Here is a 17,560-nt window from a genome sequence, read left to right as displayed (position 1 = left end):
TTACCTACAATTTACAATTAAATCGATGTAGAGCGTGAACGGAATATCATCGTTTTTTATACGCTCAGAAAGTGCATTGTTAAGTAAATTTCAATCTCACTGAAATTACCTTCAAACAAAAACAAAAAATATATTTTAATAATGTTAACTATAAATGATATAATCGATGTTTACGTAATATATAAGTTAATTTTAATCACATATTGTTTGTAGGAAGCTAAAATCATCCGTACCTTTAAGTTTAGTTATGTCAATAACAACATTACCACGCATACTAGCCTAACGATCTAGTCTTGGGACCTCTAGTTATTGACATAACTATTTATTTAACTTCTAAAATACTTTATCTGACATCCTTTCTGGTTGATGATAATTTTTATGTTAAATACACCGATTTTCCTGAGATATTCAATAACATTGACCGTTAAATTTTTTTTACTAACTTTAAATAAATTGAAAACAATAACTCTTTTTTTCTGATTTATTTTTTTATTAAATATTGTCATTTAATTGTAAATTATGAAGCCTATTAGGATCTTTGTGTTATTTGATTTTTTATCCTACCAATATTTTTAATAGGTAAAAAATTCTTAGGTTTTATTCATTAAAATTCAACTAAATTTAATTATAAATATGTTTTAAAATACATTTAGGTATTTTTCTTTGGCATATTATATTTATGAATATGGCTCAACAATATGGACTCCATATAAATTAGGTATTAAATGTAAATAAAGAAAAATTCAGTAAAAATGCTTACGAATTCTGTCGTTTAAATGTTCCACACCCGTAGAACCGCATTATTTGTAATTTTCACTTTTTTTTTCTATTTTGAATTTCAAAAAATTGGTAAAACATCATTGCTCATAAAATTCATTAATTCCACAAAAAATAAGTTAATTATGTAAGAAATAACTTCTGAAATAAAAAGATAAAAACCATATTTAATTCTTTAAAAATCAATTTATTCATTTTGTTAAACTTTGAATCTTAAATATTTACTGTAAGTTTATACTTAGTTATTAAATTTAATAAACGGTGAATACGATGTGAACGATAATTAATATGAAATTAGATAATTCACTGAGTGGTAATACTCAGCAAACGTGTTATTTAAAACTTATTTTTTTCTTTTTTGTAAATAATAGTTAATAGTTATTAGTTGGCTGCTTTGATCGTTTATAATTTACAAGCATTTCAGTTTCAATAACTATTGTAATTGTTAGCTTTTTAAGAAGTACCTACTTCGTTGTTACTTATAGTTTATAATGTTTATAATTTCAGCCAAGATTAGAAAATAAAAGGAGAAAGTACTTACCTACGTTTAATTATAGTATGCGGTTCATTGAAATGTTAATAAACTTAAAAGATGCCCTCGGGTCGAGTGGCATAATTTTATTTAACTTAAAGAAATTCTTATTTTTTAACAAATATGCTCTGCGTGAATTTCATCATCGCATATGTGTTTTTATTATATTTTATTATGCTATTATATTATTATTACAAAGATTAGAATATTTTAGTACTTGTCGAATGCCGTCTCCAAATTTCCTTCAACTGTGAAAAAATTAACCCGATCGTACTTTTATGTGTAAATTTTGCTTATTAAAACTCTGTTGGTGTTGAATAATAATAGTTCCGTTAAAATCATTCAGTGAGTCATAACGAACGTTAATTTTCTTCCATAGAAATAATATTATTTTAAACTATTATTTTTACCTTCACTCAAGTTGAATATAAATATTATACTATATTAACATAATAATATAAAAACCTTCATAATTATATACATTTTTTTTTTGCTATTATAAAATATATTTTAAATAATATGTTATTATAATTTATTTTTTTTTTTTTTAACAATAGCTTTAAAATTTAACACTTTCATTTTATTGATTTATGACTTAATTTAAAAATAAATATTTAAACCAGTTAAAAAAAAAAAAAAACATTCAAATGATTATTTTTGTTATTGTTTCTTTTTTTCCATTTAACTTTTCTCTTCTATATTAAGATCTTATTATTTTTTTGCATGACAAACGAAATCATTCAGTTAATTACTATTCATCGAAACAAATATAATGTTTTTTCTTAAAAGTTCCTTTAAGTACTTAATTTTTAACCAATACTTCCTGGCCAGTTCCTGCTTAGATTTTTATTTGCCTTTTTTAATAATTATTATTGAAAACAACGACTAATTTTTTAACTTGATTCCTATATTTTTTTATGCATCAAATATATTGTCTCAGATAAGACAAATAATGAATAATTGATATGTTTGTATTTTTTGATGTTTCTTAATCATTATATAACCTAATGACTACGTTATATTACACTCAACCTTTTAATGTAGAATTCTATACGTTATTTTTGAAACGCACGTAATAGTTTAATACTTTTCAAGATTTTCGTTTAGGATTTGAGACAGTGAGGCAACACATACGCCAGTTTGTGTTTCCTTGCCACGTCAACTGTTTGGAAATCTTATTTCGATCATTTTGCGGTAGAAAACAAATAAACCACGAAAACGAGACGCGTATACCGTTAACTACTTTAATCCAGATTACTATTACTCGCTGATATTTCCGCTGGCGATAATTGCGTGCGAAAACGATAATGGAACGAAATCAAATCATTGGACCGACGACAATAGTCCAAGAATGTGTTATATATAATATTATATGGTTCGGGAATTAACGTTATCTCATCTGAGCTTATATTCACCGTTTTTGCGGTAAATCATTTTCCACGTTCACGACTATAATATATCCAGTTTAATTATAAACAAAATTAAATGTACGTAGTGTATATAAAGGGATATAAACAAAATATATTTGTTTCTCACGTATTGTCGATGATACAGTCGTCGTCAAAAATTTACTAGTGTAGTAGTGTATATATATTATATCATAATGCTGTGTACATCATACTTATACGATTCGTGTATACTGTATAGCGTGTAATATATATTATATTTGCATCTAAATCCCGAGCTTCCGTCTCCTGCGTAATGAAAAAAACATTTCACAGAGGCAAAAAAAAAAAAAATCCAGAAGATATATACACATAGATATATAGACATAATATATAAGTAAAAAATATACAAATAAAAGGTCGGAGGCGACGGTTGTGAACACGCCTGAATTTTAGTCCTAGTTCTGGAAGGAACGTGGTGGAGGAGTTATAGGTGGGAGCAGCGGAGGCTCATGAATTACTCAGGGCGTTACTCGTGGTCCAATGATTTTTTCCACCTCATTTCTCGGCTGTATCAGAGCAGCAGTAGTAGCAGCATTCCCGTAGCGAGGGAATAAAGCGGCCAGTGCTTCCGCCACCGCAAACCTCCACTACTGTAGTCGTTGTCGGGTGTTTGTATAATATATATATATATATATACATCAAAAATCTACCGTATGACTTTACTGTATATAATAATATAAACTATACCGAGTGTGACACGATGACGATGATGGTGTATTGACTTTTTTAATAATACGCACCCCCGCATTATCATCACTTTGACCTCGACTTATTATATTATATTATATATATTGAGTGGGATCGAGGGTCGTTAATTATTTTTGAGTTTCAGCATTTTATAGAACGAGAAAAAAATAATGATTAAGTATCTGGACTCAACGAAACAAACCAACGTGATTAAATTGTGGGTTTTGAAACGCTAACGTCCTAATCAAAAACCGTGACCCGAAGCTTTTACCCACTAGCCAAGGATTTACGCTACATTAATAAATAATAATAGCAGTAATTCTATATGTGTGTGTGTGTGTGTATGTGCATTATAGTATAATCCAACGGCTTTTGTTTTAAGAAACGTGTCATGGATATTATATCCGGATGATCGAAGTACGATAGTAAACCGAGTTTTAAGAACCCTTATAATCCATTTTATATATTACGCGTGTCTTTATAAATACTAGAAATGTTCTTAGACCATTTTTATGGTATATTCATATTTTCTCTAAACGGTATAAAAACAAAAAAATAAATCTTACGCAAACACATTTATTTATTTATTGAATTATTATTTAACATATTATATACCAACATGCATCTATTTTAATGTACATTTTTTTTATCGATTGTAAGTATATATATATATATAATCTAAAATCATCACAAGGTTTATGTTTTATTTATTAATTTTTATTTTTTGATAACGTTTTTATTTATAATATTTTCTTTATCAATAAACATAATATGTTACATTATAGTGTATCCAAAGTAGTTTTCATTATAATAGTGAGTTTTTTTTTTTTTTAATAAAAAGTGTACACATTTATCTCGTTTTTTCATTCACCTATTTTGAAAAAATACAATGGTAGTAAAAATGTTTACATTTTATGTCTTTTTGTTTAGATCCTCGAGATAATAATACCTTGCCATTTAGAAAATAACACAATAGTAAATAAAATAACAGAAATGCATGAATAATTTGTTATTTTGTTCTTAATTACCATTATTGTTATAGTGGTGAATGTGAACCTGCAGTTTAATAAGTATATTTTTTTATATATATATAATATAACCATATGATTTAGTTTTTATAAAGTACAAAGCCATTTTTGAATTGTAAAAGAGGAACCGTTTAATTGAATTTAAAGAATAATTATTATATAGTTTATATATAGCTATTATAATAATAGAATTGTAACAACATGTCCATTAAAGTTTTTTAATGATTTGATTCCGTATTTATCTAACCATAACGTATCTTAAGTAGGTACAATCAAGTGGTATTGATGGGTTTGTGGAAGTACTAGTATACTACCACTCTTAAGGAAACAATTCGTTGTTTCATCTGAACTGGCGCATGTAATAATTTTTCTGTACAAAACATAAACCGTACACGTTACATAGTTGTACGGGTGGGTATTGCGCACATAGTATAACAGATAGGTTGTTCATTTTGATGGAAAAAATAATAGTATAGCCATTGTTATTTTTTTATTATTATTATCAAAGATAAAACGTAAAGTGCATGTTATGTCATTAACCATTATAAATAGTATTTTTCTCTATATAGATGGAAAACAGTTTTATATAGATACTTGTGTAAATCGAACATGTGAACAACGCATAATACCTACCAATATGATATAACCATAATTCCGTGCAAACTATTAAATTGAACATGCTAGATGTTTGTTAATGTAAATTTCTTTTTCACAAGTTTAGATGCTTAAATTATCAAAATGGAATTGGTCTTGAAACAAAATCTAATCTTTTTTATAGGTATTACTTATTGTACGTACGAATATACTTGTACGTTTATGGGAGTGTTGTAGACACCATAGCATGACTAAAATTTTAGGTGATAGTGTCGATAAGAGTAACTAGTAATATCTGGTTTAAAATTATATACTATAATATAATAGCAATCAATTTAAAATTAAAAAATTAAAAAATATCATGTAAAAAATTGAATATTATTTCCATTATGAAATTATTGTTATTTGAAACGAATATTAAATACAACCAACATATCTATTTCATTTACCACAAACGAGTGGTGGATTCAGATTTTCAAAACGTATCGTCTCTTGGATCTAGTGTCTTCACTCAACATTTTAGCTCCTTTTCCGCCTCTCAAATTCTATTTTTCCCTACAGATTTTTCTGGGAATAATATAATACATTTTTAAATCTTATAATACTTCATTTTACACATAATATAGACCATAAGTTTGTACTTATGAATATTTGTGTATTCAGTAGTGTATTCATATTGTAATATCATCAGTATAGAATATACATTTTTCACTTACCAGCTCTGACTTGAACGGTCCGGGAAACGATCGTGCCCGCACGACTGTGAGCCACGCATCTGTACGCGACAGAGTGCACGTCCGGAGTGTATTGGTGTTCAGCAAATGGTGAAAAGACTAGAGTTCCATTGTCGTCAACGTGCATTAGATCTCTAACGCCCCTAACCGTCGAACCATCGAGTACCGTCTGCCAATGAACCAGCGGCTTGGGTGTTCCCTCAGCAGAACATTCCACCCGAGCCCCGGTGGCGTTCGAAAAGAAAACTGATACCGGTGGCTCAACTACGAAACGTGGTCCATGCTCTTCACCGCCGTATCCTAGAGCTGAAATAAGAAAAATCGTTGCAAAGTTATACATTTGTAGTTTGTGGTGCGTTCGAGCTTGGTTTCGTCTCAAAATAATATTTATGATGCGCCCAAAACGCTAACAACACAGCCATGTCGTATGTCAGTCAATTTTCTTTCATACATAACACGAAAAAGCGGTTTCGAGATATCGAATCATCTAATAAACGTCCATTTCTAAAAATTAAAAACAATTATACCTAACACTAATTATTTTCCATCTCGATTGTTTGAAAAGTCCATTAGCCAGACTTGATAGCTTACGTCGGTCAGTTTATCATTATCACAAATACATTTCGTTAGCAATCCATTAATTTTTATCGTTTATAAACCTGTGTACTCCAACGTGATTCTCTAAAATAAGCACCCTTTATTATCAAAACGCGGATACATGATCAATACGTTCATAAACAGTTACACGATAACATAATACCGCAGTATTATTTCAAATTAGTAGAAAATACTTTTAATTCAAGTGTTTTGTGTTTTTAAAAACTAATAATTTTATATTTGGTCTTACAAAAGTTAATTTATCTGTAAATTACATACACGAGAGTGAGATAATAATATCAACGACAATGGCCGTTACGATTATCATCTTATTGACGATCAAAAATATAATATTTATACAACCAGATATCATCATTTCAATTTCAATCTAAATACACTTTATCGAATGGTTTTATATATTGCCTTGTTTATTTGTAAGAGGCGGAAAAATACCTATATAGAAATGTAGATAGGTACATATTAATATATATATATATATATATTATATCGAACTTTCTGCACGTTCAGTATACAGTGACGTTATTGCAAAATGTGGATTTTTTTTTTTTTTTTTGAAAAAAGTATTATTTTCAGTAACATTTGAAAATCAGTGAACTTTCCAATGAGATCGTTTGATACGAGTAAACAAATAATTAAAAAAAATTATATTATACTGAATCTGAACTTACTTATGTAATGTTTTTGTTAGTCAACAAAGAAATATATGTATTTAATTTACATAAAAAAATAATGCAGTTAGTAACTAATAAATTAGTTTTTGCTCATATCAGATTTTTTTCTCCTATGATTTTGTGTTAAATGTTTTACTTAATAATATAATATTATATTGCGTTATTTTGTTTTAGGTATGTAACTAAAACTATTATTTTTTTTTTCAGATATTTCATTAATATTAAAGTTTACACCCAAAATTGAATGTATCAATAATAATGTTAGGAACAAAATATTGAAATATTTAATATTATATACGTATGTTTGTTATATATTTTTTTTTGTTTCAGCACTATTTTTTTTAATAAATTTTAATACTAAGTCTAATATTTTAAAAATTTAAATAAAGAGTTAAGGGTTATTGTTCTAGTATACTTATGCAATTTACTTGTTTAAAACAGTTTCAATTTTGATTTTAGTAAGTAGTAACTGTTTCATTAAAAATATAAGGTCTGGTTTCTGTTTTAGTTCTTTGAAAATATTTACAATATTTAAAGAGTTTTTCAAATACCAGGAATGGTTATTTTGTCTTAGTTTCAGTCACTTATTTAAAGAAAAAAAAAGGCTAGGGTATCGTGTTGATGTATATTAGGTATACAAATGGTCAATATAATGAGTGTGTTAAATTTGAATTCAATAATGTATTATTGTATACGAAAAACGAGATTTTAGATAGTAAATTATATCATCATTTATACTTTATTATATATATATTTTTTAGTATACATTTTTGATTTGAGTAATTTAATTTACTTTTAATATTACGTAGTTAGGTATAATTATTTCAAAAAATATTTCATTTATTTTATAATATTAATATTATTTAATAATTAATATAACATATAATTGTACCATATTTTATTAACGTATACAACTCAACAATTAATAGCACATTACTGTGAGCACCGTAAAATGGTAAAAATAAATTTATACCATAAATAAAAAAGTGCATAGCATCCATTTGACGGAATACACTTGAGATGATTATTATTGTGTAGGCACAATAATAATTTAAATTTTCTGTAAAACGCGTTTTGATCAATCGATCTGCATCTGCAGTGTACGACGCTTCACATAAACACGCATATACTACAACTACGTTGAATTCACCTGCAAATGTTGTTGAATTCGATCAAACATTAACTATACGAGGGCGCTGGCTTGGGCCGTAGATTTTCGGAGCGTCAGACAAAACGCTAAAACGTTTTTGCCATAAACTCGTGGCGTACAATGACATCATAATAATATAGTGACTTGCGCGTAATTTTAATACACCCGCGAAGTGTTTCCATCCACGTTTTATTTTTTTTTATTTTTTTTTTTACACGCGTCTTTGTGCTTTATGATAATGATGATGATAATAATAATAATATTACGTGTATAATGCGTATTATATCATTATTAGGTATATTATAGTGTGTTGGTCGTGTGGAAGAAACTCTTATACCTATACATTTAATGTACATTATAATACGGCGGTATACTATATCGTTATTATTTTTGCGTATAAATATAAAGCTTGTGTTTATTTTGGACGTGAAATGGTATACCTATTGTTTTTTTCTTTCTCGCCACCGTCGTTTTGTTCGCAGACAATATGCCGTCGCCCCATCATAAATTTAAAACTACTTCTTTAAAACTATGAGCTATTGTCGTAGTTTAAAGTTTTAATACTGTAATTAATGAGACTTGTGTTATGTATGTATATGAATGTTGGCGAACATCCCCGCCTTTTCTCTATACCCAAGTACAATGATCACGGTAAGCGAGATAATAAAATATGTAAGTACCATCTCATATATTATCATTACAATACGTTTTTAAAAAGTAACGATAATAGTTATGATATTTTAATTTATTATTTATAATACTACTATCGTGTTTTTTTGTTTTTGAAATGTGGTAATCGGATGACCTCGGGCAATCTCAATTAGGAATAGAGGGGTAGTAAATAGTAAGTCGATCGAGATGTATTATGCGTTTGAAAACAGTTGGAAATACGTGCACAATACGCATATAATTTAACGCCAATTTATGTTAGCGTTACTAAGTGTATGAAAAAATATGAGTCTTCACAAACTAATATTGGTAGCTAATAGTAATTTAATTTTGTTGTTTAGTTTTTAAAAGAATTTCTGCTATTAATATTATGTATTTTTTTTACGTGCTTAATAAATACTTTTAATTAGGTTGCTGTGTTATTAAGTTAATGATATTTTAAGAGGAATAAAAATTATACAGTAATAATAAAATATTTACCAAGTTTCCTTTTATTTTAATTTGTAATTTTTTTAGAATACATAATATACAATGTTTTTGAACATAATCCAAAAAACATATTTATAATTTAAAATGTATAAACGAGAGTATACCATGGCATGTGGTATTAATATAGTTGTCACGAAAGTTTCAGTTGTTGGTGATCGAGTAACGTCTCAAAACAAATTCAAGTTCAATAAGTATGTATTTACAATACTTAAAATTCTTAAAGATTTAGTAGTAAATAATTAGTCAATTTTTAAATTTAAATTTAAAAAAAAATCAATAGGTATATTATTATATTTTTTATGTTCAAAAACTACAGATACTCGTTAGGATTTACTGATTTCAGTCAATTTTTTCAAGTTAATATCGTGTGTGAATGCTCATATTTTACTCAATATACTCTTTATCTATACATTTATATATAAATATAAGCGTATTGTGATTATTTTTCATCGGTAACTACTTGTATTATATTTTTATGCCACAAATGACTACGCTGCATGTACACAGTTGCGTCCCATTTCGCTATAGCCTAGAGATTCATTTTTCTGTATACGACATAATATTATATATATATATATATATATATACTTCACTAGTTTCTAAAATTTTAGTCTTTTTATATTTTATCGCATTACTGTTCATTAAATCTGATGCAATCCTATTGATTCTTTTTCAAAGCCTGACTTAGATTTCTGTCGACAATCGCGATATACACGCCTGCCTTTAGTTGTTGAATTATTCATTATTCATATGTCTAATGTGATTGAAACCAAGTCTAATTATAATAATTAACTTTATTTTATATTTCTGATTATTAATACCCATATATTATTTAGTTTATACTTTTACTGCTTAAGAAAAATAATGTTTACAGTTCTTTAAAGTTGACAAAAATAATATAATGTAAAGTATCAATGACTTGACAGGTGTATGTTAAAGTTGATCTATCTACTACTGTAGTTGTCTACCTATGTTTTTTTATTTTTTTTATTAATTTGAATAATTGTTTTGTTTTATTCTCATCAAGAGTAATAAATAGATTATTAAATTTAATTATTTAAAAAAAATTAACAGTATTTTCTTGTACAGATATATTAAAGCATACCTATAATTTATCATGGATGTATTTTATTGTTTATTTAATATAGATATTCATTTTTCCAGAACATAGTTAAAACTAAAATACATTTTTTATTACATTAATAACCTCAAATAAATTGCTTTTATGTATGTCAATATCAAATATGTTGGTTTTATAGATATAATTTTCTTTGGACTTAGTGAATGTGCAACAAGGGATAATTCTATTATTTGTGACACATAATACATCATAAACTAGTTATATAAGGACTGGCATTTTAAAATTGGTAAGCATTTATTTATAGTTTAAATTAAGTGTTTTTCTGAACATCAAATTTATATTAATTCATATTATAATGAAAATAAGTTTTCGAATATACGTATAAAATTGTATTCCAATGTTGAAAATCAGAATACAATATTTGAAACCAGAAACTCATACCTAAATAAAATGAAGATATCCAAAAAATAAAGATTTATTGGAAGTTATAATATATTTTAATTTTTAACGTTTAATAGAGTTGTTATACAAATTTAATTATCACACTAGTTATATAATATATATATATATTATATTATTTAAGTAATTTAAGTATTACTCAGATGTTAAAAAAAAAGAAACAAATCACCAGTCACGTTTAAAGAATAATGTGGTGGCAAAGTGGGATCTATCGCAAGATGACTCACTTGGGAGATTTGATAAATTTGTTTTAAGTTTTAAGGTATTTCATTTCAAAATATCATTGCATTATTATTGTACTGGAAATAATATGACGGTTTGGATTTATTTCATTCGCTCTGGTATGTTTACGGCAAAATTATTTTTAGTAAACGTATAGTTTTCATAATATTTTATTTGCAAGCAAACTATTTTTTCAAACATAATTAAATTTAAAATTTATTTCAATTAATACATTAAACACGCTATTATAAAATATCTTACAAAGTGATTAATATATTGCTTAGGCATGTTTAAGTATATATAATTAGTACGCTACTTTACACATAATCATGTATGATATTAAATATGTTTATAATAAATTACATTGTCATAAAATATGAATTGTAAGAAATTAATAAATATATTTTGTCAATACCTCGGTGAAATAATTAACATAGCTAAGGATGGTGATACTGAATTGACGTAGTGTTTTTATTATAATGTATAAAATATATTACTAACATCATAACAAACTATTTTTATAATTAAAATAACTTATACAATAAAAATAGTTAAATTTAAAATGCTTGTACACGACATACACCTATATGATGAAAATAAAATATTTATAGTTCTTTGTTATATTGCAAGTAATGGAGTCGTTAAATATATATTCCCAATAGACTGCACAATAATTTGTTTTGTTTAACACCTTATAACTATCCAAGTATAGAGTAAATTATGTGTTTATTAAATTTAGAACTATAAATAACAACATTTATACATTTTAAAAATAAAAAAAAATGTATTGAATTATTGAGAACAGATATATAATGAAAAATAAATTAATTTTATTAAAAATAATAAAAACCTTATGCCAATATTTTTAATTAGCTCTCAAATCAGTAAGATTTTATAGATGTACAAAATAAACGTGTCATTAGCACATTATATATGTATAGTGTATAAATGATATATTATTAAATCGATTTTAAGATATCGAATCCTTTGTAGAAAGTTGTTTTCGAATTTGATCATATAATATTTAAAATCGGATTTTATACGCAGGTATCGCATATATATTATTTAGAAGACAGTTTTATTAATAATTAATCAATTCATATTTTGTAATATCACAGATATGTATAAAGTTCACGTATAATACAAATAAACTGAAATGTTTGTAATAGAAACTAGAAATAGTATAAAATACATGTTAAATGGACACAATAGAGATAAATTATTCATGCATTAAATATTCTACTCAATACGTCGTTGTGAAAATTGAAATATCTCAAATCATACAAAAATAACGTTAACGATAAAAGCTCTAAAAAAAATATGAACAAATTTTATTTTGAGTACAAAAATATATTTTTAAAAATCGTTTACTAATATTGATAAAAATTAATCATTGTGAGTCATGATGGAGAAAACCGATAAAATTATTGGGAAAAATATCTCAACCTATAGTGCATTAACCATAGGTTATGTGCGTGTACGCAAATTATGTGCAATGATGTAAATAACTCAATTTGGTTTTGGAAGAGTTATTGTTTCGAGTAATACAGCGGTTCTCAACCTTTTTTCCGTTCCGTACCCCTAAGTTTAATATTTTGCTAGATTGTACCCCTCATTATAATTTTTAAAATTTATCATTTAACTACTTTTAAAATATTTAAATTAAAAATAACGAAAAATTTTATGTTGCATTATTTTTAATAACATATCACGAATAATTTCGAAATAAATTGTTTAAAATAAACATATTCAACATTTTCCGCCATTAGCCAATTTTTTTTACGTTCCCCTTGAGATCAAGACGCGTACCCCAAGGGGTTACCCTAGGTTGAGAACCGTTGGAATAATACATTAAACTTGTAAGCTGACAATTGCCGACTAAAAAAAAATAAAAAATTCTCGGGAATTATGATTCACTCGTCAATAGTAATAAAATTTATTTACTTTGTTACGACTGTCGGAATGTCTGTGGGTTCTATTATTGGGGATATTATAATATTATATTACTTGCAGAAAACTTTATTATTATGATATTGGTTGTCGTGACTAAATTTTTTTTTAATATACTACCCATACTGTAGATGTTCTTCAATCGTCCATCAAAGTTATAGCTGTCCCAACTTCTCGTCTGGAACTAATAATTTATGTTTTTCCTGATGCTCGTTTCCCGCTTTACTTTACAATTCCTTGCGCATTGCAGCTTGCTTTAAATTGTTCCAGTATTTTCACCGACAGTTGGTTTTGTCGATATTTTATTTCTTATTATTACAACAGGAAAATCGACATGGCTTTAAAGACATTTCATCAACCAGAGATACGAGTTTTGTTTCGAATAGCTTTTTGTTAATGACGTTTATTCATAGGTATATAACCTATATTATATATAATAATAACGTATACGTCAAATGGCCTTTTTCGTTGTGATACCTTGGCGCTGCGCTTCATTGGTGAAAACTAATTTTCTTTTATTATGTACTGTATTATTTACTATTAAAGTTTTAATAAATTGACTTGACAAAGAACGTACAAAATTATTAGACGAATAAGCCGATTTAAAATCTAAAAGCAAAGTTTCTTGTTAAGCTTAAAGGCTAAAAGTTTTTTTTTTTTTAAGGAGGTAAGTTGAATTCACTTATCGGTTTCCACGTTTTCTGTCGAAGAGGTTTTTGTTAATTAAAAGTCAATCTCATCTCTTCAATGCGCACCGAAGTTTTAAATCCTTTTTCGTTCAACAACAATCTTGGTTCTTTTACCAACGTTTGCCACAGATAAATTTAAAATTAATTTTAAAATGTATTCATCACTGTGATATTTTCCATCCCTTAACTTTTGACTTAAACAAATTCATTTTTTTATTTACAATAATTGTGTTTAATAGATTATAATCAATACTATTATATATTTTTGAGAATTTGAGAATTATTAATTAAGATTTGCTTTCTGCCTGTAATATTTAATTTATTAAATTTCTACAAATACAATTATATAAATTACATTTTGAATATAAAATCAATTTTGTAACTATAAGTTATAATTTTTAATTATGTATTCATGTAAGTTTTTCTTAAATATTCATTTATTTTTAACTAAATAATATTCCTTGTTTTTTTTTTTTTTTTTTTTTTTTTTTTTTTTTAATTTTAGAGTAAAAATATATACCTAATATAATATGGATATCATACTACAAATATAAGAATAATGAATATAAAGAAATGCAAAAAATATGTAGGTAATTTATTATATTATCATTATCTCTCTTGGTTACTATTTTGAGATTGAACGGTTGTCAATAAAATCGTTACAAAATCCGGTAAGTTATTGTCAAACTATTATACACAATTGATGAAATTACTCTCCCGTCAGAGAATCGTTATGTAGAATAAAAATATATACAAATGGTGCTTAAGAATATAAAGATAAAGTAGTTTTCTTATGAATAAAATATTGCAGTTTTAATCGACCTCCATTTCATTACAATAAGTAATGAAGTATCTGATTAATCAATTATTCTGAAAACAAAACATTTTTTTTTTTTTTTTAACGATTTAGTTTATAAAAGTTAATATAATTGTACATTCATTTATAAAAAAGTAAATTGTATTTGAATCAAAAAAGTTTGGTTGTTCTTTTTACGTTTAAAATAAATAACTACAATAATATCAATACATTAATTAGGAGAATATTTCTTTTTAATTTTTCAGTTTTAATCGAACGATACGTGCAACGTTCAAATACAAGTAATGAATGAGACAGTTTGACATTAGCTATAGAGTAAAATTGCGAAATTTTCTGATTTATGTTTGGATAATATTGTTTAATGTCGATTTCAATATGTTTATGTTAGGTAGACCAAGTTTAAGATCAAACTATACAATTAAAAAAATCACGTTAGCTAAACGACTTTAGTATTGAAATATTATAATAACGCGCATCGTGTTATGATTATGTCGTATTCATATTTTTAAGTCTATCATCGTTTTTTTCAGTGATTAAGCTATTGTACCGTCTTAATATGAACGCATCGCCTTCTTACCGTACGTATTATCATCGTAGTGGACAGTATCCTGTAACAACGACGCATGGACAGTGCGCGCGACACAAATCGAAAACGTTGTCGAGAAAATTATGCGTCTAGTCGACGATGTCGCAGCAGATATTATGATAATAATATATACAGTCCCTCCAAAGTAGTCGATTTATTGTCTGCATTGCCAACCATGTTTAATGCTATATATCGCCTCGAGCTTGCGCCAAAAACGGGCTGGCGCGTTTCGTCGATAAACTGGTCGTTCGGACGGGACGCAATATTGTAAAATACACGATATCGCGTGTGTGGGAGTGTGTGTGTGTGTGTATAGTCTCATATTATATACAATGTTTATTGTATATGTTATAGTGTGTACTTTGTGTCCGTGCGTAATAGCCGTCTCTCTAATAAACCGAGTCGTCGGGTTTGGGCGTGGTATCGTATACTCTGTGACATGATGTATATAATATTATACGACATTACATGATATTATATATGCCGCAAGAGGATACTTATTACTGTTTTTGTTATAAGTACTTTATTTTTTGTCTCGGCCCAGAGTCGCCTGCCACACACGGCGGCGGCACTTTTCCCTTTTTTTCCGAAGGGTTGCATTTTTTTTTTTCACACTGGCGGAGACTATCCGTAGGTACTTACGCACACCCACCGGGCTGTCAACTATTTCTATTTCTCTTTCCTTTACATTGACCATAAAAATTATACTACGAGGAGCCGTTTGACATTTTTACGACTGCGATGCCTTATCCGCTACGCCTCCGCCGCCAGCGAGTTCTCAAATAACGTATTTTACGGACGCGTGGTTTCAAAGATTTAGCGGGGAGAGGAAAAGAGGATTGAAAGCCTAGTAAACCCATTTACACGCTCAGATCATTCACTGGGTATCTTTTAAACGGCATGAGAGTTGACGAACTATAAGATAAAATTACGCACACAACTTCAGAGTACAGACTTTCGTTGTATTCGATCGAGACTTGCTGTCGTTCATCGCTGGGCAATGTGTAATCATTGTTTTTTACGACTCTGCAAGTGCCGTCATTGTCATAGCGTTTTTTTCTTGAAACACGTGATATCCCCCAACGCGTATATATTTTCTATTTTAAGTATCTAAATCTACAGAAGGATCGTTTAGTTGTTTTGTACGCATTATGAACGTTTCATGGTTTTATTTCCATTTTTTGGAAGGATAGAATTTATTTAATACTTTAAAATTCCTGAAATCTATGTTTAATATTACCAGATTACAGTTACAATATAATAAAATGTTTGTACAACAATATAAATAATATAGGGTTTTTTACGGCCATTATTCTTTAGTGAGGCTATAAAAGATTAAACGTGGTACCTATTGCAACAGTTGTGTGGCAGATGCGTATATTATAATTAATATTATTACGTGATTCATGAAATACGTAAATCTGACAATTTTAAAAAATATGGGTAAAAATAGTGTCAGTTACTTACGATTTGTGCAATATTCATAAGTTACAATTTAAAATAAATTTTGAGTTTTTTTCTCGAAAAAAATCCAGAATTTAGATATGTACATCAAGAGAGGTTTTCCTTTAATAGGTTAAAAGCTTGAAAATATGTTGTTTCTATAATATGAGTGCTTGTTACGTTAATAATAATTTAATTATTATGTCCATAATACTATAAACAATAAATATGTATAATAATTGTCGTAATCTGTTAATTAAAATATATATTTTTTAATTGTTATCGTTCATGAAAAAAAAAAAAAAAATCATTTATGGAAAAAAGATATGAAAAACCTAGTAATATATATATATATATACATATATAATATGTATATATATATATATAACAATATTATGATACATAATAAAAATAAAATTAATGTAATAAATTTATAAGCATAAATTAACATAATTAATTGTACGATAACATTAAATGAGTTGATTGGTAATGACACATGTATATATATATATATATATAAATAATATATTCTATTACTTTGTCCAAAATAATGTTCTTATTCATTAAAAATATACAGATAATTACGTTCAAATATCGTAACCTTTAAAAGCAATTGCGAACTACAATCGTCAGCCACAAGTATGACTTTATGTTGCTTTTAATGTATATTGTAGACCATATGGTCATTTGGCCATTTTATATTTTCAGTCCATTGCTCACGGTTAGTGTGCGAGATACGGCTGCACACTAGACCGGGCGACGTGTGTAGGTACAAATGGCGAACAAGAAACCGGTGACGGGCACCAGACCGTGAGCGGAGACATTTTTGAGGACAAGACGGGGACGCGCGAAAACATCGCGGAGAGAACGTTGCGACGACACGCGCCTACCGGATACAAAAGGCACTAAGAGTGAC

At 27.3% G+C, this 17,560-nt stretch overlaps 1 protein-coding gene across 3 annotated transcripts in view; it reads right to left on the bottom strand.

The window, feature by feature from the left end:
- Window positions 1–17,560, bottom strand: part of LOC112595589 (Down syndrome cell adhesion molecule-like protein Dscam2) — a 290,281-nt gene that overhangs the window by 182,034 nt on the left and 90,687 nt on the right. For all 3 annotated transcript variants that reach the window (XM_025340850.1, XM_025340851.1, XM_025340852.1), the window contains exon 3: window positions 5,783–6,106. In XM_025340850.1, the coding sequence (XP_025196635.1) occupies window positions 5,783–6,106 (324 nt within the window). The remainder of the gene's footprint in view (window positions 1–5,782; window positions 6,107–17,560) is intronic.

The sequence above is a fragment of the Melanaphis sacchari genome, unplaced genomic scaffold (genome assembly GCF_002803265.2).
Source record: "Melanaphis sacchari strain LSU unplaced genomic scaffold, SCAv2.0 Contig28_pilon_pilon, whole genome shotgun sequence".
NCBI lineage: Eukaryota > Metazoa > Arthropoda > Insecta > Hemiptera > Aphididae > Melanaphis > Melanaphis sacchari.
Note: the sequence above shows the minus strand (reverse complement) of the source record. Positions and strands in the feature narration are given on the sequence as shown.